Genomic DNA, 26,452 nt, shown 5'->3' on the forward strand with positions numbered 1-26,452 from the left:
GAAGCATATTGGCTAACCGTTGTATGACATAATTCCCCATCTTTCCACAAGCCAGTGTTAAAAATGACTGCAGAGGTGAATGCCACCTCCTGAAATGTAATGAACAACAGCATTTTAAAATACGTTTTATCATATCCACAGCTATCTTTGTAATGGCTTAGACCAGCAGCAAGAATGAGCTGCTGTCACAAGTCAAGCATCTGCCCAAGGGTAAGAGTCACTGGGACGGATCGAGGTGCTCCAGAGGCACAAGCTAGCGGGGTCTGGCAGGGCATGTGTGGATATTGCACAACCATGCCCACACAGACTGTGAGTATATGCTGTAACAAGCGGGTGCATCACAGTTTTTGCTAGAATCCATGGCTGACATTGACAAATGGGGATCATTGTGCCAGGCAACATTAATGCACACATGGAGAGCAGCGCTTTAGAAATGTTCTACTGTGTACTGACAGGATAAACTACTGAAAGGGATATAAATCGAGGATAGGTGGAGTCTCTGTAGCTGGCTAATATATGCGATTTGACAGATACGATGCACAATAAATAAAGGAAATTATAAGATGTGATGTATTATCAGGCCTGTTGATCATGCATGCCAGTGTAATGACAAACATCCCACTGCGATTCCAGTAAGCGGCCCTTTAGTCAACATTTTTTGACAGCAACTGAAAAACTGTTGTTTTGTTCCTTTTTATTACCATAACTTCTTTTCGCTGTTGTTTTTTGTTATTACCTGTCACAGTTGACAACATCACTTTTTACAGATTAGTCACATCTTATCAAGTAGCCCAATGCTTGATGCAGCTGAAAGTATTTAGTATCTGTGTTGTATAAGAAGATTCCTCACATACACCGATGTTTCTACGGAAACAGCAGTACAGCCATGGCCATTTATTTACTATTTTTACCGTATGTGAGTGAAACCTGAGAGTAAAACACTGGCAATGTCTGTTATACTGCCAGTGTTTTAGCATCTACTGTATACTCTTTCTCTATTTGGGTTATTCAAGCATGCTATTAATTCAACAATATTTTCAGCCTGCCTTTGAAACCATTTACTGAATCTGATATTGTTGTGACTGTCAACATAGAACAGAACAGATGCAGAACATCTTAGAGATATCAGACATTTGGTCTTCATCACCCGATATCACAAACGTTAGATTACACTGCAAGCCTTTTATGATAATCTCTGAAATCATTCTCCATTCTTTCTCAGTTGTTTTCAAGATGACTGAGACAGAGTGAGCCATGTAACGGAGAGGAGAGGAGAGGAGAGGAGAGGAGAGGAGAGGAGAGGAGAGGAGAGGAGAGGAGAGGAGAGGAGAGACAAGTTCAGGTAAACAGAAGGAAAGAACAGACAAATGGGGCTTCCATCCCAGAAGGTCATCAAATAAAATGCAAAGCATACAGGCATGTCAAGTCAGCCTCCCTTAGCAACAGAAAGGATTACATCTGCTGATAGAAGTTAACAAAATTTGCAAGTTAATGACACAACAGTGTAAGCAAAAGGGGCAAAGTATCACCTCTTTCATATTCATGTTCTGTTGCCTTATACCCTCTCTCTCGTTCTCTCTCGCTCTCTCTCTTGTACTCCGCTTAGTCTCTCCATCACGTTTATGTCCCTCTCCGCTAATTATTATTTTTTCATTTTCATGTCTCATGTCTCTCTCTCTTACCGCGGTCCTCAGAGAAAAACACAGACATGAACAGAAAAGGGAAAGAGAGAAAACCATCCATATGCCTCTGTGTACTGTAATTCACGGAGAGGTCCTCACAGCTAGCTTTGATCTTAGTTTAGAGGTACTAATGGTGGGGTGTTAGGGACGGTCTGGTCAGCCTTTTATATGTCTCTTGTGTATTTGTATTTGTGTGTGGGGGTCTGTATAATATTGCTGTATTTGATAAAAGCCATGCACTCACGTAGATAACAAGAAAACAACAGGCAGACAATGCTAATGGATATTCTTTCAGCTCAACTTCCAGGGCTTATAGTATTACTGACATCCCTCTTTGCTATGTAAATGTTGTAAACACTTTTAAAACAACGGGTATTAGTGTATATATAGAGACTTTAATTCCAAAACACAACATTCATAAGAAAAAAAAAAGCACCACTAAACACCACCTTCCAAGTAATTAGTCCTGTTGAAGCTGAGCTCACAAAAAACATTGAAAAACCTACAATTGTCTAAGTCTGAGTCATTTTCTAAAATAGTTGGGAGAATTATTATTCGGCCCTGGCATTTACTTTCAGTGGTTGATTGTGGGTTTTATCGTTATGAATGAAAATCTTCCTCATGTCAAGCTCTTTGAAAATTGCAATTACCCCTATTAAACCACCCAAATACAACAATTTTATGTTATTAAAAAAGAAAAAAAAACTCTCAATGAATAATAGAATGTAAATGTTCCTAGAGTTTAAAAGCTGGAAAACAATTAGGCTCAATTTACATCCTAAAGCAACCCCACTGTTAAGAGAAAACGTCATGACAGCAGAGGGTGGCCATCAAAATGGTTCCCTGATTCTTACAGTTAAACCTTTGTGCAGCTGTTGCAATGTAAGCGACGATTATAGCTAACCACGTCTATAATGGTGAGGATGTCATTTTACTGGTTTCCTGACATTCACATTGAGATGGCCTCATAGCCTGAGGTGAACTTAGTTTTAAGCAGGAAAAAGTATTTAAAGAGCAGGCTAATACTCAAGAACAGGGGGATTCATGTGTGGAGTGTGTATGTGTGCACATAAAGAACGTGATGGCAAATGCTCAAATAAGCCTTCCAGTTTCCTCCTCTGAATGTAGAATCTGATTAAATTAACAAGACAAAGTGATTACAGAGACCTTTTATAGGCGGAAAAGCATCCACTTTGAGATGATTTCATGGAGCTGAAATAGAGCTGATTAAAACAGGGAGTGAAGAATTTGTCAGTGGAGCACTGCACTGTTTTGGTTCCAGATGAAATTGCTTCATATTATTTTCTAACCCCTTACCCTTACTGGTTTAAAACAATTTGAGGCATTTATAACTTGATCAGAGAACGGCCTGTCGGTGTGGTGCATGAGAAAAAGCCGTGAATTTCAGCTCCAGATTGTTGTATTCATGTGCTTTGTGGCATTGGAGTGCAGGAAGGGTCACTCAATATAGTAGTGTTGGATGAATCATCTTGATCTTCAAAGTTAATGCCTTCATTTGAGTATAAGGTTGTGTTAAGAGAGAGTCAAGAGTCTGCATGTCTCTGTCTGTGCAATGTGTGTTACCCACCTCCTGCAGTGTCCGTCTCAGTCTTAAAAGCAGGGTTTTGACAGCAGTGCAGTCTTGCTGCATCAGTCTGAGTGGAAGGGCTTCCAGCCCTGGGGGTAAGGACTCATCTTCCCTCCCCAATCCCAGCCCCGAGCTCCAATCAGCGGGAAGCAGGCTTGTGGGACGGCTAGGCTCCCTAGAGGAGAGAGAGAGTGAAGGGGAAAGAGAGAGATGAAGAGTTTTAATGGAAGTATGAGTCAGTGCGAAAACTTGACCGTTGACTTGACTTCACTATTCTCCCTCCGCAACCAGCAAAATCTCATCCTGCCTTTGGTGGTTACCAGTGGTGTTCATGATTCATTATAGTGTTAATATCAATATTCTGCTTCTTCCTCCACTGTACAGACAAGATCTCTAAACCACTCGCAAGCATCAGCTCACAAAGCTGGCAAATAGTTACAAGACATGTCAAGTCACCCTCACAAATAATGACATGAATAATTGATATGTACATATAAAACCTTAAAATACTCAAAGCTACAGGTACAGCTACTGTACACTGTTCATGCACAAACTGGAAGCATGGGCTATAAATATGAGGCAAACCTAGATCACTGCATTGTGGTCAGAGTTGGTGGAGCTCTGGAGCACCAACTAGTGGAAGTGCTGTTGGATGAGTAAAAAAATCATATGCAGAGGGTTTAGTAAACCCCTAAATATTACCAGTCAAGTCAGTGTAAATTAGTTATACGTTTTATCTTTGCTTACTATCATTCAGTTCACAAACAATAAAAATGAATTGATTAAAAAAAAAAAAAAACAGGACAGAGAAAAACAAAGCAGTGTGACACGTGAGGAAAATGAAGAGATTAACTGTCCTCACGAATCCAACTCTTTGTGTTTCCACTTTCAAACAAAGTAAGTTGGAGCACCATTTCCAAATCAAACTTCACAATTTCATGGTTTTCACTGTTTGGCGGTATAAGTGAGTCTCCCATTGACTGTGCTCTGACAATGTGGCTCCAAGGGAAAAAAAAAACCCAGCGGCGTAAACAATAAGTTGTCAGCATGTGGAACAATAATGTGTACAATTAAATGCAACACAGAAGACTACATCGTCTACACAGCCATTATAAAGATCTATCTGCATCACACTGAGAGCAGCGGTGAGGATTTTGAAAATTTTGTAGAATTATAAGAAAGGACAATGAAGTGAAAAGACGAGAAAAAAAAGACAGACAGAAGAGAAAATACGATGGTCCAAGAACGCCAACACTCATAGTACATAGCAGGTTTCATAAATCCGTCATAAACAGACAAAATATTTGTATGTGTAGCCACATGCACATTATCACACTCAAAGATCAAAGAGGCCAAATCACACAGGTCCATCTTCTAATCCTGCGTCTCACCATCATTATCAACTCAAAGGGATACCTCATCGTCAAGAGCTTTGAACCATTATAGCCCATCACAACTGTGTAATCCTGTCTGTGTGTCCCTCTCATATTAAACCTTCTTAATTTAGTGTTTTGTGTTGTTGTGTTCACAATTATTCTTCTGCAAAAACAACCTCATGTATGTGTTCGTGCATGTGACTGATTGCATGACTACTGGTGTGTGGAAGCGTATGTGTGGAAGATCTCTCAGTTGGAGCACAGAATATCAAACACCTTTTTTATTTACCAAAGCTTTCAAAGTTGAACACAGCAGGGCTCCTGGCTACCTGATAGAAGAGATGAAACCTCTCCAAAGAAAGACAAGTTCAGAAGTCGGTGTTTAAGGCTTGGTTATTAACAAGCATCTGAGCTAATGTCACTCTTTTCCTCTACACTGCAACCACATTAATGATGGTGGTGGTGGGGTGGATGGATTTCAACACCAGCAGCCCTATCTTACACCTGGCACAAGGCACAACACTTTGATTGTGTCAGACCAATGCAGATGTCATTTTACCCTCCAGCGCACGTATTGTTTGAACAGTAAATGGTATACACATGCGATTCCATGTGAACCCATGGGTGTGTTGGTCTTAAAATTAGATATCAGGTGCCTTGTTGGCACCTTGCTATCTTGAAGCAGTGACTGACCAACAAAAATCTGATCTAAAGCAGATTCATGTAAAGCCAGATTTAAATAAAGCCTCGGATAACAGAGCTTCATTGTGACATGCATGATGTTTAATGTTGTCATGTGTTGTTGTTGTCTGTTGCACAAAGAGAAACCTAGTTTTCCGAGTAAATCTGCCTCGAGTGTTTCTATTTATTACGTCATCACTGTCCAGCACAGTTTCATAACAAACTGAAGCTTTACTCATATCTCTCATCAAGTAACTTAAAATATTTCTAACCAGATTTGTGCAGTTACCTCACTATGGCGCTGCTGCATGTCAGGCCTGGACTCACAGATCAGCCACAAAATGTAATCAGCTAACCGCATTGAATCCCTGAACTCACTTGTACCACCAGCTTCAGACCATGCGCTACTTTGGATTGTTAAAAAAAAAGAAAAAGAGCCCAAACAATAGGATGAGATCAACCAAGGGACTGTTTTAATTATCTGTCCCATTTGAGAACACAGTCCATTAAACAGTAAACAGGCCTCTGGAGCAGTGTGTCTTTGGTGTCTGGTGCATAGCCTCTGCTCTTTTTCTTACCCTCAACGTCTATTTAGTAAAGTACATACTGTATATGTTGGGAGGAACTTTCAGCAGGAGTCAGGCTGGCTCAGTGTCACCACGTTCTTCATCTTTCTTTGCCTTGCAGGCATCACTAAAGCTTAATCAAGGCACCACAACTACAAATACTGACCTTATCTTTAAAAAACTGTGTCTTCATAGTCATTCATTGCTTGGAGCCACCTTTACTTGTTATGTCAGTTTTAGAGTTTCACCAGAAGCATATTTTTCAACTTGCGATGTAAGACTACTTTATATTCCGCCAGTCATGAAAACAGTTTCAAAGCATCAAAGCAAAGATCAAGCTCACCTTCTGTTGTGTAGTTTCAACTGAAGAATTATGTGACTGATGTTTAAATTCAGTCTGCTACTGTACGTCTATCACCTTACCTTAAACATGTGAGATGTCTAACACATTATAAAAACAAATACTTTATGATAATTTTGTTTTTGATCATTATGAACTGGATGGCAGCTGTGGGGGTTTATAATTCTGATATTTACTGTTCTATGATTCATCATCATGAGTGCAATTAGAAATTTGAAATTGAAAAGCTTTCAAAGGACAAATCATCGACAGTACCCGATCTGAACAAATAACCTCAATCCTGAGTTCAGCAAATGCTGAAAAGTGAACTTTTAAAAAGCAGCATGTGTCCTCCTTCAGCCGACAATTAAAATGCAGCTGCAGTCAGCATTTGAATCAATAACAATGTGTATGATGACTCTTACTTGGCCCGAAGAGATTTTGCAAATGTCAAAACTGGGGAGCATAGTGAAAGCCAAATGAATCTTCAAGTCCAAGGCCAGTGTGTCCCAAAATAAAATTATTCAGTACAAATAGATTCTGTTGTTCCTTTGTCCCAAGCAAATAATTAAGGAGTTTGACTTTTTTTCAGTCCTTCTTACTTGCTCATGAAGTCCTGTCCTCCTTTGAGTTATCTAGTCAAATATTCTGGAAGCACAAGTCGTCAATGTTATCTACAATACAGGCATGAGAACAAGCAACCATTTTGCATGCAATTTTAGATAATTTTAGTGACAGAATCACACTGTAAATACGTGTAAATACGACGTACTGTAGGACGATGGTGGGGTAAATGTAACATGCTCGTTCGGTGGCCCCCAGACTCTGGAACACTCTCCCCCCAGACTTAAGAGCCTCTGCATCAATTGAAGTTTTCAAGGCGCAGCTAAAAACTCACCTTTTTCGACAAGCTTTTGAATTGCATGGCAACTAATTATTGCCACTGTTTTATTTCGTCTTTTCTGCACTCCCTATTCATATACTGTGTTGTTTTTAAAAACTGTTTTTATTCAAACAGTTTTGTGGAGTATTTTGTGACTTTGTGCTGCGAAAAGTGCTATATAAATAAAGAATTATTATTATTATTATGAAAATATTTTTCCATAATACTACATTGGAACATCTCAAGATTTGTTATGAACTGCATTTCTCTCCATCCCTATTTGAGTGACAGTAAAGTGTAGTTATAGACCATAAAGCCAGTTCAAATGACAACTGCCACTTAGAAACTGTAAAAACAAACAAAAACTTTTCCCCCCAACAGATTCATCAAATAATAAGCTAAATTCCCACATTAACATTTCTCTGACAAGTTGTGATATTTTGACAGAAGCGCATAAAGGGGGACTGTGTATCTCACCTTCCTTATGACATTTTCAAAAGGTGAGGTGAGAAATACCAACCTCCTGTCTGAAATAAACCACCAAGACAACCAGCCAGTTCACAGTCTGCATATCAAGAAAAGTAAGAAGGGGAGGGGTGGCAGTGAAGAGAGGCAGACATAATCGCAGAAATGAGGAGGTCTTTATCAACAACAGGCTGTGTTCACTTTGACTGACGGCCATTTGGGGGAGTGAGAGGAAGTTCGATACTTTTTGTCCCATTCTCCTGGAAAAATAACCAAGATAGTGACAGGGAGCATTAAGTCACGCAGCAAAATCTCAAGGAAAAATGTACTTTAAGCAAAACAAGGCCATATCACTAGGAAATCAAAGATCAATCAACATACGCCACTTCAAAGACTAAGGAGGTCATACCAAACTGCTCCGTCAGGTTCACCATGCAGCGCCTCTTTTCCTTTTCACCGTCTTCTGCTGCCTGCTTCCACCACGCCTCCCCCTCCCTCTCACCAATTCCATTCGTCAGTCTTTCTTACTTGTCTTTGTTCACCTGCACTTCCCTCATCCGCCCCACACCCCTATGGCCTTCGACCGAGACCGAGTCCTTGTCTTTTCGTTCCTACAGCTCCCCTCTTGCCCCTTCACCTCTCCCCATTCACATCACTCTGACAACCTGCACACTAAACCGATGCGTTATCAAAGCCTAAGGTGTCCCCGCTGGGATTCTGCTGAGCACCTCAGACAAATGTCGATGCAGCCTGCCATCTTTTGAGGACTGTGTGTCAGGCAGCGATGGCTGATTTTTTTTCTCCCTTCTATTAAATTAGTGCTTTCGTGCCTGTTTGGCATCTGAGGTAAAAATGAACTTTCTCAACTTATTTCTCTGTTGGTCCACTCTGTTATCTACACGGGACGAATTCAGTGCAAATAAATGACATAAGATCAATCACGCTCTCTTTTCTCTGACAGCTTGTGTCAAGTGGCAAGGCACAGTTCCATGAGAAAGTTTTTTTCCTCTCAAAGTTATTCTTTTTTTGTGTGTGTTGTCTGTTTTGTCAGTTTTTCTGTTTCTCTGTGTTTCTCTGAGCTTGACACTGTGGCCCTTTCTCTAGCTTTCACCAGGGTTCAAGTCTGGATTCTTCTTTTTACCTACAGTACGTGGTGCACATCAAATCCACAGAGCTACAAGAAAACGAGTGGGAGAAGGGTTCAAACGTCCACTAACCTCCCCTGAAACAATCATCATAGAGGTGCCCTTATGGAAAGTATTTCTGTTTCAGGGGACTAGAAGTGGAATATTTCTGGTTAAACAAAGCAGCTGAGGGCTGTAAGTGTGTTTACTGTGGGCAACATTTTCAAAAATGGGAATACCACTAAATCTCAGTCATTTTTGGGTCCATTGCCAAGCTGTCTGTTGCAGTTGAAATGGCACTTTGTCATGATTTTATTATTTCAACAAATTAGCCAGCCTTATCTCCAATGAACAATTGCGACAATCTGCAACTACGCAGCAAACAGCTTTTTGTATGTGCTGACAATATTCAATGCCAGTTTAAGAAGTAGGTCACGTGGAGAAGGCAACATAAAGGATGTGGATTAAAAGTCTGACAGATACGCTGCACAAAATCCATCAGACATCGAAGTTCATATCAAAGCTCATTCTGTACCACAATCAGTTTTTACAATTGTATCATGTAACACAACCACAATGTTACTCCAAGCTAAGATATGTGATTATCAATTAATCAAGAAGATCTGGTGGGAATAAAATAAAACAGAATTGAAAAAATACACCATATACCAATACACACCATAGTTGATGCTCTCCAAAAGAAATCTCCCTTCAGTCATTTCAGAGGAATAAACTTTGCTTTGAACACAATTTAGAGCTGGAGGTGAGATGGTTATTTCAGGTTTTAGGATTGGCAACCACTGAGCTGCCGTTGTTCCCATGTGTGAGTGTGTGTGTGCACACGAGCAGGTCGAAGCATATATTTTTGACTGCAGTTACAGAATAGAGAGTTGTTTTCAACAAAGCGCCAGTCCCATGTGCAGATAATTATACGTAGAAAAGCAGGAACGCACACACAAACACACAAAAAAGTGCAACTGCACAGTTACAGTAAAGACAAGTCTGTTCAGTGATGATAGATGTTATACAGGCAGGGAGGCCGTTCCTCTACTCAGGGTCATCTGTCTTCTCACTGTCATGAGCCGATAGCCTGACACTCTCACTCTATTCCTCTTTTTTTACAGCTCGTTCACTTGCTCTATCTCTCTCTCCTTCTTATACACACACACACACACACACACACACACTAACACACTACACCTCTGAACAGGTTATACTGTAGCATGTGAGTGCAGTGCAGGGAATAAGACTCTGAGATAAGAGTCGATTAGAAGATTGCACAAGTGGACAGAGAGCTAATTTAAATTCATAAAGATGTAGTATTACACCAGCTAGTGTCTAAAACTGCTACTGCACAACCATGTCATGTGCTAATTGCAACTGAAAATGGGGATTAAAGTGCAATTTGATCTTCCTTTTACAGTCGTTTAAGACTAATTACACAAAGAAAGGAAAGTAAACAGGGGCAGAGAGTGAAAAATTCCCCCTTCCTTTGCTCCATGTCTTTTGCTCTCACAATCTAGTTTCCCCTCGAAACACTTTTCTCCTTCATTCCTTTTAATCCCTTTCTCTTTTCCCCTTCTCATGTCCTCTCCTTTTCTCTCTTCTCCTTTCTACATATAGTTTTTCACCTTTTGTCTTTCCCTACCCCGCACCTTCCTCTCCATCCTTGTGACTCACTCCTCTCCTCTATGAAGCCATTTCTCAACTGCAGCATTTGAAGTGATCCATTTCACTAACCTGAAAAAGCCAATTATCTGCCTTTTTATGACTTTCATTATTTTACCACTCACACAGGGTTATATTACCGGGCTCTTGGCTCCCAGCATTGACACACACCTGCATGCACGCAGGCAGTAAACAATTTGCACACACACCCAACGATGAAGAGACAGACAGCCCTGTATGCACACCTTGAAGTCTGGGTTAACATTATGTTCAGTTCAGTGTGTGAAGAGACATAATGACAGCTCAGCAAATCAATTATGCGTGATTTAAGTGCATTATCTTTAGCAGCAGTAGGGAACAGTGGTTTGCATGCTCGTCAGTCAGCAATATTAAGACCACATTGTATCAGAAGTAATAATAATAAAACACACTTTAACACGGAGGCATGGTGAGAGAAGCAGTCAGTCCCTTATGCCAACTTTTCCTTCATTAAATTTTTTACCAACAATGAAGAACATATTTATGGGGACAATCCAATATACAATGTGTGTCTGGTTGTGTGTACGCCTATCATGTAGACATCTGTGTGACATGTGTGTGCTTGTGTGCATGCTCAAGTAAAGCGAACAGTATACCAGAGCTATGGGAGAATGATTGTCCCCATTTGTCACTCCTTCTTTCCACCTGACAGACACAGTGTACTCATTTGCATTCAGCACCTGAGGCTACGGATGTTTAATGCTGCCATTAAACTCATCTCCGACATAAAGTGCATCTGTGACTAAAGAGTGAGCACAAGCCAAGCTCCAGGCAGTGAACCTAATGGTGAATTCAAGTCTTCAGACACAGAAAGAGAGAGAATATAAAACTAATGTAATATGGCAGGGGTAACTTTCTGATTAACCTAATTGTCCTTTCTGCTTTCCCGTGCTCTGTGCACTCTGAATCTTTGCTTGTTTCCCAGGAAATCTCTCAGCTTTAACCTTTGCTCTTTTTTTCTCTCCCTGACTTAGTATCTTTTAACTTCTGAGACTCCCCGCTCTCCACCACCTCGGCATCAGTAAGTATCATGATAATCCCATACAAAAGGCTAAAAAACACAAATGTAGCTCTTTTTTTTAACAGGGGAACTGACATCAGAATTTACCTGCACTAATTAATATCAAAACTTTTTGCGACCTGGAGAGGTGTATTTAATAATGGTCCCATGTGTCATTTTATATTTTCTGTTTCATTGAGTCTTGTCTGGCTAAATTGCCTAAAATGAACCAAAACACAATATCCCACTTGAGTACTTTACTCTTCAAAACACTGCTTTGAGTTTTTAAATTCCACCACTATGACGTACTGTTTGCTTTTCTGCCTGTTTCTAATTTCCAATGATGAGAACTGAAGAAAAAAGCACAAATGCCAAAGGTGACAACTGATCACAAAAGCAACCACCGGCTGACTGAGGCTGCATTTTAATTTTTTTATTTTTATTTATGGACTAAAATCAACAATTTCATGTTAGAAATGCAAATTCACCACCCAAAGGGAGTAATTATTTGGAGGGCACATCAATGCTCATCTATTTTATTCAACACTTAAGGACATGATAATTGTTGCACTATTTAAAATAAAGCCCTGATGATAAAGGACTAAAGTTCCAATTGCCGTATGTGTTTTGCTTGTGTTTACTTAAGAATCCTCAGCCCTATTGTACCTCATCTAACCCTGCAGCAACACGAAGACGGAAAGGCTCAGGTGAGATTTGCAAAATAAATATTATGGCAATTCCATTAAAGTCTATACTTTATGTACCAAGTGTGTGATAACGTACTTTTAAGCCTAAATTGGTAATATGCATCACAGTGGGGAGTGGATGTGTACTGCAGATCTGTGGTAAACACAACAGTGGAGAGAAAACAGAGGGGTGGATATGTACACTTCAGCAGCATATTCCCACTCTAGGACATGTTTTGGTAAGTGGACAAACACAGCGTGTAACTAATGTTTTATGATGATTGTCTGCACCATCATCAACAACACCAAAATAAATTAAAATGTTGTCTCGCTCTCCCCCCCCTCTCTCTCTTGTGCAACTCATTTCCTGTTGTCACTGTTAGGCTGCCTAATTTCCTTTCACAGAGCCAAATATATAATCTAAGATGAGTCATAGTTCTGAACTGTTGTTATTTTGACAGAGTAGCTGCACTGATCAACAAAAGCCTCCATACTAAGTCAAAGCGAGGTGCGAATGATTCACATCACAGTGCGCCTGTGTACGAGCTATTCTAAAGTGAGACTGAGATCTGTGTCAAATGGTCAAACATAATATTCTTAAACAAATATTTATCAGTACCCCCTTATTGATTCTTTGGTAACAGATCATGTTTTCTTGTTTTGTTCCACTTGTTTTGAGCACACAAACACCTGTTTCCAGTTTACAGTCACTTGCATGATCACTTTAGTGAAATGTTAATATGCAAAGGTGCCAGGAATAAGGTTCTATAATCCAGAACACAGGAATGCGTACTTGTAATCCTCATTTCTTTGAATGCATTATGCATGTATGTGTGCATAGAGGGACATTGGTTAGTGAGAAATAATGGTTTATTCGCCTAATTGGGCACTATGTGTAAAGAGGGCTACAATGACAGCAAGTGAAATCTTTCTTTGATTGCGTACTCCACATATAATTTATTGTACACTAACATAAGCTAAAAAGCATCTAAAAAGTGTGAGAGCTGCCTGTGAGACGACTGCTGGGAAAACAGTCAGAGTTTAAAAATACACCTACTGACACCTCACTAATTAACACACTGGATTACTCTTACTCAATTCTCATCCAAACAGAAATGTAAATCTTAACTATGTTTCTTTGTTAACAAAAGTGTATCCTCCCCCTAGGCTTTGTGCGTAGCATCTCCAGCTATGGTCGGCAGCGCACGGTACAGTCTTAGCCACTAAACAGACATATCGGTAACAAACCTGGCAACATCACTATGATGACAAGACAACAGGGTGATGAGCATCGTCACTGTACCTAGCTACTGTCTGCCAACAAATTGTTACAACACCCTCAATCTAGTAAAAATTAGAAAAATGCCCGTGCACGGCAAACAGTCCGGTTGCTGGTAGTGTGGCGTAAAAGTCCAATCAATAGAAAGAAAACCACAAAACGTGGCAACATACCGCACACTTGGACTGTATAAGGAGGATCTATGATTTATTGAGCAACGTGTTTCGCATCAGGCTTCTTCAGGCTCGTCCAAGTTAGTGTTTTATTTCTGCTTTTAGCCAGTCTACCTGCTCCCATCACACTTTAAGCTTGGCATCTACACTAAGCCAGGGTAAACATCTCTCTACTTGGCCCACAGACATTAGATTGATATTGATTTCATCATCTAACTCTAGGAAAGAAAGCAAAAAAAGAATATATCCCAAGATGTTGAACAAGTCCTTTAAACTTTACATGACCTGAACCAAATCTACCATCCTCTGAAAACAAATGCTACCGTATCCTGAATACTGCTGTAAATATGGCTTTTTGATTCTATGCAACAGATGTGAATGAGGGAACTTTTCAGTAACAAGTTCTCATGGGGAATTTTTCGTTCTGTCTATGTTTTTGGTTTGCAGTCGAGGACGTTTGGAAACAAATGGGGTGATTAACATGTCAATAAAGGAATCCAGAATGCAATTTTCAACAGTTGTGCTGTGCATTTTCTTGGAACTGTGCTCTATTCTCATGTTGCATCATAAATACACTGACAATCAGCATAGAGAATACCGTAGTCCAAGATAAAAAAAAAAGTGACAAGGTAAAGATGCCAAAAACAAAAGTTTTCCCATATTTATTTTTCAAATACCCCCCTAATGCTGCAAAAGGACATTTGAGTTCAGGAAAAGAGTCCTTAATCTTATAGATCTTGCAATCTGTTAACAAAAGAGTAACAAGGAATACTACTTTAATAATTCCTTTCATTTCTGGAAAAGGCCACATGAACAAAAAGGGGGAAAAAAACTTAATGGAGAGCAAAGACATGATTTATTCATTGCCAATGTAATGTTTTTTCTCTGCGTTACAAATCAGAACCACACGTTCTCACTCAAAGCAAGAGGAAAAACTGAGAGCCAACACTAATTAGTCTCCCTGTGTTGAACATTTAATAAACCTAATAGAGTGATGCAAATTAGAAGCTAAACAACAGCATAGCACAAAAGAAATAGGCATGACAGAAGCACACTAGGATTGTTAACATGTTTAGCTATTAGGCTGGTATGAAAATTTAAAAACGCCACAACATAGATTTCTTGTTTTTCCTCTAGGGCATGAAGAGCATGACGCTTAGTTAACACCAGCAATCTGTGGGCAACAGACTGTGAGAACAATAAAACTATTCTCTTCAAAAGAATACATCAGAAACAAAGAAAAATAATAACACATTTTCTTTGATAAACATGCACAATGCAAACTTGAATCACTACATCACATGCCTCAAGTCTAGTTTGAGTGTACAACCACGTCTGTCCAAAAATTCATAATATATTTCATCTACGTTATACAAATGTACTGTGTTACTATTGAGCTGCAGCACAAGTCATTTTTGTGATGTCACAGTGACCTTGACCTTTGAACACGATCGATCCATCCGAGTCCGAGATATTTGTCACATACAGAAGTCACAGAGTAACATGCAGTGAAATGTCTCCTGGTTGCTCCTAAACTGGCCTTATAAATAGAATAAATAAGATAAATATGAATAAAATAAATCTAATATGATGTAAATAATGTAATTGCGAATGTGCAAAGGTGTGTGCATGTGTGTATGTGTGTGTCAGGCTGAGTCCTGGTGGTGGGGGGGAGTGGTCAACTTGAGTCCTGGTTCAGGAGTCTAATGGCCTGAGGAAAGAAGCTCCTCCTGAGTCTCAGTTTTGGCCATCATACAGTACTCCTAAACCGTTTCCTTGATCTCAGCAGCTGCAAAGGTGAGATGGATCTCTAATGATCCTGGCTCTGGTCTTGAGCTCATTTGTGTAGCAAATACATGACACTTTAATAAGTACTAAGTATTGAAATTGTGTTAATAATAGATACACTAATGTGTTTGGCATGGTGGATTTTTTTGTTCATCGGTTCATCTGAATATTCAGTATACTATATATATATATATATATATATATATATATATATATATATATATATATATATATATATATATTTATATATATATATTTTTTTTTCCACTTACAATTGTATTATTATTTCTCTCACTTACTCTCACTCTCACTGTTTCCTTACGGTGTTCCTGAGATGTTGTGTGAATCACAAGAATGGGATGGGTGGATAGACAACTTCAGTTCCTCTCTATTTGCTGGATAAACAAAGTTTTGCATCATTTGGCATCACCTGCAATTCGAACAGAGAGGGAGGAGAGACTCAACTCTGTTCCTACCAACTCCCATTGTGTGTCTATGCCTGAAAGTCACACTGCAGTGCATATTATCCGTCCCCAGCTCCACTCCAAGACTCTGATGGATTTTTTATGCCTGTCTATTTTTGTAAGTATGCATGTGTGCATATGAGTGAATGTCTGTCAGCATATGACTTACTGTAGGAGGAGATGCATGGTCTTTCTGCTGACTGTATCAAGTCAGGTGGGATTAGGGAACAACTTGGCAGAAATACTTTATGAATCATATTAACATTAAACAAATTCCTCATAAACAGCTCCTGTGTTTATGCGTGTATACAAGTGAATTCTATATATAATCATGGATTGCACAAAGCTGCGGGGGACTGTGGGGCCATCTGAAGAGTATCACTATGCACCATATCAACCCCAATGTGAGAGAAAGTTGTCTTTTCCTATCATAACACGTCTTCTCTGTATTCCTCTTTGCTGCTCAGCGCTGTCTTAATACCCAACTGACTCAAGTATAACCTGATATGCCTTTCTCAGACAGTGTGTGTGTGTTTTGGGTTTAGTTAACAAGATCCAGATGATTTTGTTCTACTTGTTTCATTTGTCTTACATTCAGATGGGCAAAAAAAAAAAAAGAGTTGATGCAATAGGCCTACAAGTGATGGATAAAAAGTACAAACTGAGAGTGAGGGACTGCTGAAGTTACCCTCTATCTTAAGCCCTGCATCAGGATGTGATGTTTTATAAAGTTATATCATGCCAACACAAGAGAATCACATTTTATCTGTATTAATCATCTTATCACAAAATATGGAAATATGAAAAATTGAGATTTGGACTGTTCACAGCATGTTGACAGACAAGGACACCTCTGAGCGTTTGTCATGTCCTCTCCTTGGACTACCTGTCTTCTGCATAATAATACACAGCAATGAAAAGAGAAAAGGGCAAAGAAAAGAATAGGGGGGAAGAGAGCACTCAATAGACGGATAATCATTACCATAGCAACAGGCAAGCTACTGTACAGTACATCCCTACTGTCAAAGTCAAATTTACTACTTTAAGTGTCTTTTCCTATAAGTGTGTATGTGTGATGAGGGAGGAGTCTTAACGGAAAATACATAATTGAGATACATCACACAAACAAATATTCAGCGTTGACTGGTTTTACTAGCCCCTGCAGCCCCTTCCTCTGCCAACCAAGAGGCACTGAGGCGCAGCCATTACTGTCCCACAGTGAAGATCGGCAATGTTTTCTGAAGTACTGCAACTGGTGAAAGAGCAAACAACACTGACGAGGTCTGCACAGACACAAAACACATCCTGTCCCTGTATGCAACATTTAAATATAAAACGCAGGCTTGAAGCTGCCGTGTGAAAAGTTAATTAGAGAGCAACACGACACTATAATGCTAAATAACTAAATCCAAACCAGATCAGATTAATTCTAAGAACAGTTGTTGTTTTTTCACGAGGCCTCTACAAAACCATTATAATGGAAACAACAACAGCTGCCACAGTTGGTGAACTACTCAACAGACAGAAAATTAATTGACCACTATTAACTTGTCTTAGTTATTGTTTTGTTTTTTTGTGCAAAAACACAAACCATTCGCTGTTCTAGACACAAATGTGCAGATTTCCTGCTGTATTTGATCTTCTACTGAGAACTTTGGGTTTAACTGTTGGTGTGACAAAATATGACATTTGCAAAGGTCACCTTGGACTCTGGGAAATTATAATGGGCATTTTTCACTATCCCCGCACATTTTATTTACTGGGTACTGCATCAATTAGTTGCGGCCTGAGAGCATCCATTTGAAGTGCATCAATTTGCCGTTGTACCCTACTCTGCCTTTATTCTCACCCTTTCAGTTTCATCTGGAGCTGTCAAAGATTACATGATTAACAACCACAGTAGAGTACACTGTGTCTCTGTTGACTGATCTCTGTTCACCAGCTACTTTGCGGCGTGTACGATGTGTAAGGGACAATGTGACTCCATATACTTTGTCCTACATTAAAGTGAATATAGGACAAAGGGCCGTGATGTTTCCAGTCTCTCCTATCTCCCTGCTCTCCTCACATCTCCCCCTCTCTGTCCGTCTCACTTCCTCTACACATCTATGCAGCCACAAAACATGAAAACTGATATTTAGTACAGGGATGTTAAATGCTGTGGTTTTGTTACTGTGGTAATAATGTTTACACAGTCATAAACACAGAGAATTTAATTTCTGTCATCAAAATCATTCATCTGTCATACATCAAAGAGGAAATATGCATGCAAGATTGTGCCTGTGTGTGTGTGTGTGTGTGTGTGTGTGTGTGTGTGTGTGTGTGTGTGTGTGTGTGTGTGTGTGTGTGTGTGTGTGTGTGTGTGTGTGTGTGTGTGTGTGTGTGTGTGTGTGTGTGTTCTTGTGTGTGTAGCAGATGTTCTGTGCAGCCTGTCAGACAGCCAGCAGTATCCTGCAGCTGATACTCTCTCTGGACAGGCTGACTGACTGACAGGTGAGTGTACGTGTATGTGTGTGTGTGTGTGTGTGTGTGTGTGTGTGTGTGTGTGTGTATATGTGTGAGTGTGTGTGTGTGTGCATGTGTTTGTGTTTTCTTGTGTGTGAACAGAAGGGAGCTTGCTTTGCCTCCAGCAAATCAATGTCCCCTAGAGGGAATGTGGAACCTGAGACAAAGAGCAAGAGAGACACAGAGAGAAAGAAAGACGGTGAGCAAGCCCTGGGCAAACACATTTTGCTACCTTTCCCCTCTCCAATCTTAGCTGCTTCACTCGCAGACTAAACACAATTTTGCGGGAAAATGTGTGTGGAAATTTTTTGTGTAAGAAGAAGTTATAAACTGAACCACCACAGTGGGAAATTAACACTTGCCAGCAGGTAAGATGTTGATCAGGGTAAGAAACTTAGAGCTGGCTGCGTTATGCAACCCGCTCCACTATTTCCAGACTGAAAACATGTTTCACTGGCATGGATTCTATGTATTTCTTTTTTTTTTTAAATAAATCATCATGTTTTAATTCACTTTGAAGAAGTCTAACTACGCCTCAATGGTGTGATTTGTCTACTTTATTGAAGAGTAGCCGCTCTCTCCATCCAGTCTTTATTTAATATTTACGAAGGTTACTCTGCTGCTCTGCAGTTCAGCAACAAAAACTGCTCCCTTGCTGTGAGGAAATTAACTGAACACACTTCTCCCTAAGCCAAGTGTATCATGTCACTGTCTCTCTGTTGGTAGCACACGGACTGTCAAATGGTGTGATGTGTTTACAATTTGGAGGTTTGGAGTAAAATTTTGGGACTCAAAGCAGACTGTTGGGTTGTTATAAAAGAGAAAGAAGCTAATTAGGTCATCACTCAGGGACAACATGATATAAATGTAAATTTAGCACATAGCTTTTCTCTGTAGTTACACTAGAAGCAGAGCTCTAGGGACTGAAATGTCAGTCAGCCCACCACTTCTGTCCAGACTTAAAGTTGTTTTTCAACTATTGGACATATTCCCTTGAAAATTGGTCTGCATATCTATATCATCTCTCATACTGAATAATAACTAATTATTAGTTATGAAGACTCAACAGACTCAACTGCACTCTGTATTTATCAATGACACGCAAAAGTTAACATTGTATCACAATAAACTAATCATGCTGTACCTTCAGTACATCAGCAGGATAGCCTGCTGGCATAAGCTGGCAGAGCACCCATGGATCTGCTAGCATGACTGTAGACTCCTGATAGATAAACTTCAATTAAGGATAATATTAACTCCACACCAGAGCCCAGATCTTCCCTTATCCACTATCTCCTTGCTTTGTTTAAGGCTTACTAGGGTAATGCTTTATCTCTAATTGAATGGAGCCAACTCCCCCTACAGTATTATGATATCTCTAAGTGAACTGTGAGTGCGGTTCACATAAGCTCAATCAAACAGAGCAAAACTACGTTCAAACAGACATTTTTGCATCAACTTCGTATATGGAGAGGAGTAATGCAAATGTTTTTGAGTCTCTGTGTGTACGTGTGGATATGACAGCTCCTCAGTGTTTTTGAAGACAAGTGAAGACAAGGGACTTGAGTATAAATGAAACAAGCAATGAACTGTCTGACAACAACTGACAAAAACCTTGGATGAGTTGAAAAGGTTGACTCCTGACTTGCATGATTCACTTACACTGTCTAGACACAGAAAATGTCTCTCTATTTGGCAAAACATTCAAAGTGTGTTAGAGCCATGATAAAAAAAAAAAACCTTCTCAAAAAAATGCAAGGCCTTGGCCGATGTCTCAATGGTGTCGTACGAATCCTTCAACCCCTACTTCAAAACCACTCACACAAGTTGACCTGCACTGTCTCTGTAAACAAAAAAGATCAAAGGGTTTATTCAGGGGAAAATATGTATAGGCCGATACGTCTACTCTATGGGTGCGAGCAAAAATAATATAAATTCAACCGGGGAGAGGAGAAGGGAGCACTGAAAGGTAAAGTAATAATCATCTGGTGGCTTGTCAGACACACCACCAGACGATACCACTGGTGATACAACCCCTTTATTATCCACTGGCTCCATAAAAGCAAATAAGCCCTATCCACAGAGCTGCTGTGTTTGTGTGTGTTTGTGTGTGCATTTCTGTGTGTGAGTGTGTGGCCGTGCATGCATTTATGTGTGTGTCCAGCAAGACCTATCCTGATTCCTGAGCATGGAGAAGAAACAAGTTTCCAAATCAAATCAGATATGGAACCATCCTTGGCAGTGTTACTCACACATACAAACAGAAAGTCTAAGTGTTCTCTTTCAGCTGTCGGCTACTGGGAGACAGAGGAGAACAGAAAGACAGCTTGCATATTTATTTATTTACCCTCTGTCTTTCTGTGCTAGAATCTTGTCTCATCTCCAGGGGAGGGAAAGACATAAAACATGTTATGCATTACAGGGAACATTCAAGATCAGCAATTCCTAGAATAGACAATAACCCCCGTCTCCCTTTATCTCTCACATGGCAATGAAGCGTGTGACGTACAAAAAAAAAAAAATCAACAACACTGTTGCTGCTTTAATGTAATGAAGATATACTGTATAAGGGATAAATGCCCCTGTGGCTAAATGGGTAAGGACATCAAAACAGAACCCTTCATGCACCATCCGTGTGCTCCATTGGTACATGAATTAATCTATATTATGTCCAATTGTCCCTTTGGTGATGAGGAAACTATTGATTCACTTTTTAAAAGAACAGATCATTCAGACCCTCCTACACCACTGCAGTCCAAATTTCTGATAAGGATGAGGACTCAGTAGGTGATCTTGTTGAAAGCAGCAGCAGGAGAAGCACACGGTCTAAAAAGAGCGCTATGAACTGTACATGGTGCTCTCAGTATGGCCTGAGTTTGCCAACTCCACCAAAGACTTTAAACATGAAACAACTTTTAGCAATGAAGCATGAGGATAACATAAAAATCAACAAAATAGCAATGAATAGAAATAGCACGAAGCTGCATGTGCCACATACAGTACGTTACTGTTATACTGTACTTGTATAACCTTCCCTGTGGAAAATGGAAAACATGACAGCACATATGAGTACATTAATATGGATATACCTTTGATGAATTTCTTTGCCTGGGATTCGATCTCCTGATGGGTCCATGGGGGAGGGGAGCAGGTTGAGACAGGAGGCCAGGGACTGGCTGGAATCCTCTCTCGACACTGCACACAAACCAAAACACACATTCAGTCATTATACCAAGTTTATTTTGTCATCTCAGCTGACACCTAGACCTAACCTAACATATTAAGCAATCAAACATACGGTAATAATTAATCATTTCTTTACATCTCCTCACAAACTGAGGCAGAGCTGTAAAGCAGCAAATGGGTTATTAAATTTCAGTAGTGATAGATTTGAGTAATTATGATACTATCAGGTTTTTAATATATCTGCTTTTAGTGGCACATTTGACACAGTCGTGTGACAGAATCTCGAGCAAAAGATTGCATGTGAAACCAAAATTTGTCATGTCCCCATAAAGGTCCCTGTGTCTCTCTCTCTCTGTCCCCGCCTGATTCCACAGGGCGCCAGTCACAGATGGGGTAGGAACACAGCCCTGCAGCTCAAGACTGTTGGCCATAAATTGCTGTGAAATTGCTTGCTTTTTAATAAAGGCGTTAAGAAGCCACCTGAGAGGGGTACAAATTAGAAGAGCCAATGAGAGTATGTGGGTGTGTGGGATAAGCATGTGTCCTTTGGTGAAAACATCATGATATGAAACTGTACGTGTATTTAAACCTATCTGCATTCAACGTGATGCCTGAATGTGTGTGCACTGCAGGTGTGTTTCTTTAAATTACTCCCTTTAATTTGAGTGTGTGGGGGAACCTCACTATTCCATCGCCAGAACAAAGTCTTCGTCCCTTGACTTTATGAGAACAATTTGTCAAACCTTTAATTTCATGCTACAGTCTGCAAGCCATTAGGTCTAATGACTAAGCATCCACGCTTGTGTGTTAGAGTGTGTATTAAGGATGATGCCTCTTCATCAGACAAGGCCTTTGGAATTTCACTGAGAGATTGGTTAAAGACGACTAAAAGACAAACATGCTCACACAGGACGAGGAAATCCTTCCTGCCAAACGCAATAAGCCTATACAACAGGACTGAATACTTATTTATATATTATATATTCATATATACTTAGAGATATTCTCCTTCCTTTCCTTATTACCCTTGATATTATGCATATATTTTTATTCTCATACTTGTTACATTTTATTCTTCTCCTCATTCTTACCATTTGTATAATGTGTATCTGCTGCTGTGACATAATTTCCCAGTCTTGGATTAATAAAGTACATCTAATGTAATCTAATCTAATTTATCTTAAAGCGAGGGTAAACGTATCCTGCCTGCCTGTCGCTTCCAGTCAAACATGTAGTTCCTTATGTCTGCATGTAACATGAGGCGCAAAAATGCAAGATGATAAAATTTCTCTGTCACGTTTATCCACTCTAGTGATTTATATTCATGTATAACACTGAGCCAAACATCAACTGCCTAAATCCATGTGTACATTTTGAGTTTTTGTATTTTCATATGTATTAATACAAAGCAAACATTAACCAATCTGAGATCACGAGAAGCCTGATCAATACTGACAGTATTTAGGAGAGCTTACAGTTTTGTTTGATTACCATATTGCCACAGCAAGAAACAATAACATAAACATGAATTAACATATGCATGTGATCATAAAGACTTTAAGTCCCTCTTACCACATTTGCATGTGCTGTGGTTACAGCCACTAATCACACTTGTACAATAAAACTGCTTCCTGGTGTGTTTTTATGAAAAGAAGCTAGGGGTTACTGTGTTCGGCACTCCGTGCTGCACAGTGGCAGAACATGAGCAGTAATTCTCCACTGACAGTCACTTTTCAACCATGAGGCATTTCAGGAGGAGTGTGACTGAAATGCCAAAACAACAAAGGGGATAAATCGCTCTAAATGAGGCAGCCACATCAAAGTCTCGTGGCACATGTTGAGAGAACCAGGGAGAGTACTGGTTTTATGATTTAAGGTGATGGAAAAGTGGTGGCCTAATGAGGAAAAAGAGAGACAGAGAGTGAAGACAGCAACAAGGTTAGAGAGAGCAGCACAGCAAAGAGGGGGTGAAGAAAGGAAAAGAAAAAGAAGGAGGGAAGAGAACCTGTGACAATGAGAAAACTTTGAGCGGACATTCACTTGAATAGAACGAGGGATAGATAAAGGCAGGAGTTTGTATGTGACAGATTCCTTCATTTCTCTCTCTGATTTGAACGCTTGGTTTTTCCAGAGTTACAGCAACACAATGACTTTGGGGCAACCAATTTAAAATTAAACTTTAAATTAAACTTAACGAATCAGACCGAGCTGCTAATAGCACCAAATGCTGGAAATAGTAGTAGTAATTGTCCGATAAGCACTGATGCAAAAGTACTTGGACTGGTGCAGAAAATCAGCTATAGTGATACAATTAAGTGTGAAGAACTGAGTTGGTGTATCGTCTGTTTCTGCCCTCACCCTGCTGTATGCTACCCACACACTTGACATTAAGACCTCTGTGTAGAGATGCAGTACAAGTTACCATGTCGATGTCGCTGATCGTCAGAGAGGTCCAGGTCTAACATAAGATCATCTTCATCCAGCTCCGAGGAGCCCAGGTTGTTTAATACATCCTGGAAAGCAAAAACAAAGAGGCACACACTTTAAATGAACAACTTAAAAAATAAACCTTGACATACATAAATAAAATGATTATTATATTCTTGACTATTGTTGATTTACATCATTCTGTATTCCCTGTCTTTAGGATGTAAAACTTTGGTCTAAACAAGTCATTATGATAAACTGTTTTAATACAGTTACTGCACAGCTAATCACTCATTAATCCTATAGGTTCTGCAAAGCCTGAGGAGGAAAAAAACAAAAATGTTAATTAAAGACACGCTTATGATATGACAGCAGCATTGCAGAAAATTATCAAAAGATTCTCTTCCAGGTGGCTCATAATATTCAGCGATTCACCGACCAGAAAAACAACACATTATTAACATTAGCAACAATCACGTGGTTATTTTTATCAGGGCATTGAATATTTTCTGCTTTGCCTGCACTTAATGATATATTTAGTTCCCCATCATTGCATCCAAGGTTGTTATGTGGGAATCATTAAGGTTTCAATGGTGAAAGCAATGCAAGTGGCAAATGAGGCTGTAGTTTGTAACATCTGTCAGCGTTTCTTGTGCCTCCAAAGCTGCTGAGCAAACCAGAAACAACTTGCAAATCTACAGGATTTACTCTTCATGGTAAAGAGAAGTTATGTGAGATTCAAGATTGTGCACTAGAAATTTCTAAAACCTCATTATCTGCTTTACCATGTAGCGAACAGGACGTTCTCAGCCAGTGTGACATAACTTAGAGCACACATTCCTTATTCAAAAATAGAGAGAAAAAGTAGAGACAAAAAATTATAATTTTCTCGAGCTCACAGTGTTGGTAAATTGTTTTATGTTTTCCTTTAAGGCTTCAAATCAAAGTATATTAATACCACTGTACAGTATCACACGATTTAGCACAAAAGCTTCAAAGTCCTTCATGAATTCTTTTTTTTTTAAAGTAAAGTAATATACATTTTAGATCACATAAAAAACTGAATACTAAACAGCAGCAGAGTATTTTTTGAAAACTTTTCTTAAAAAGATGATAAATGCAAATAATGGACCCACAGTTCGACACAACTTCCACAATTCCAGGAAAAAGGAAACCAAAGATGCTTAAATGCAAAGACCACAAAACTACAATTAAGTTTGAAGTACCAATTATGACAAACACTTAAATCCCCGTTTTATGCTTCATCATATCAAAGCTAAAAGTATCTCGACTGTGTCAACCTGGATTACCTCCCACCTTTTAAGATGCATGAAACACAATCTATAACAATGACTGCGCTGCCAACTCTAAAAACAATTTACTGATATAAAAATAGATCTACAGGGTTTGTGTGCATGCGGAGAATTGTCTTTCATGATGGACCCCGGAGTAGCTGTTTAAATTAACTCAGATATTAGTGACAATGTACTCCTAAATCCAGCCACAACAATTCAAAAAAGACTTGAAATCCATTTTTCACAAATCTTTCTCCATCCTGGGTGGCTCTAAGATGTCAACAGTATCTTCACTACCATTAAAGGTTTAATATTTATTGAGAAGTCTTAAAGTTTTAGACATTACTGTTCATATTTCCCTAATCCTTCATGTGTCAAATGAGCTATAGCCACAAGAGTGTAGAGAGAGGGATGCATCACTCCTTATTATTGACTTGCAGTACATTCTGCTGTGTTCTCTGGTTATTATGAGGTTATAATGATGCAGGAAGACGATTTTTCTGCAGGTGCATTTGAAAAGTCAACGCTGCCATCTGATGGTCATAAAAGGCAAATTCACTGCAGTAAAAAAAGTTGCTTACAAGAAAAAAGGGAAGAAACTCAACAGCCAACATGAGCCTCACAGCGGACTTGCAAACACCATCAGCAGGTTTCTTCACAAATGACTTAGCAAAACCAAGGTCAAACACTATTTGCAAATAAGCATATTCAAATTACACAGCATACCAAGTAGGTGGGCTATAATACTGAAAACAGATACCAGTGGAGTAGTCTTAGTGCAGCAAGTCTCAGCATTATGGTAACAGCACAAGGCCAAAAAATGATTGAACAAAACTATGACCAGTGCTTTGAACTGGTTCTGAATAAACTTTATTACCTTAAGTAACCTTGTTCACAGTGAAAATAAGTGGATGGTCCTCGCTAGAGGCTTTTAGAAATCATAATATTGTTTTTTAGGATCATGCCTGAACTTTTGTGCACAAAAAAAATGAAAACCATGAAATCAAATATCAAGAGGCAAAAAATAATATGCACCAGTTCCATACAGATGGATCCAAAAAAATTCAATAAACAGCCCTGTTCAGCTTTCATTACTGTTGTTTGGACATTGGGAACCTCACAGCCATGTCCAATATCGATTTCCTCCCATCTGAGTATAACAGCCTGAATGCTTAGTGTCATGCCTGACTATTCAGCCACACATCTGTCCCTGCATGTGTGTATGAGAGAGCAGGGA

At 39.5% G+C, this 26,452-nt stretch overlaps 1 protein-coding gene across 1 annotated transcript in view; it reads right to left on the minus strand.

Annotated features, from left to right (window-relative positions):
* Positions 1 to 26,452, minus strand: part of ccser1 (coiled-coil serine-rich protein 1) — a 127,581-nt gene that overhangs the window by 85,010 nt on the left and 16,119 nt on the right. The window contains exons 5-7 of the mRNA XM_083979110.1: positions 23,916 to 24,006; positions 21,397 to 21,502; positions 3,271 to 3,445 (exon numbers count right to left, since the gene is read on the minus strand). Of these exons, the coding sequence (XP_083835236.1) occupies positions 3,271 to 3,445; positions 21,397 to 21,502; positions 23,916 to 24,006 (372 nt within the window). The remainder of the gene's footprint in view (positions 1 to 3,270; positions 3,446 to 21,396; positions 21,503 to 23,915; positions 24,007 to 26,452) is intronic.

This window comes from Trachurus trachurus (genome assembly GCF_905171665.1).
Source record: "Trachurus trachurus genome assembly, chromosome: 9".
In the NCBI taxonomy this organism is placed as follows: domain Eukaryota; kingdom Metazoa; phylum Chordata; class Actinopteri; order Carangiformes; family Carangidae; genus Trachurus; species Trachurus trachurus.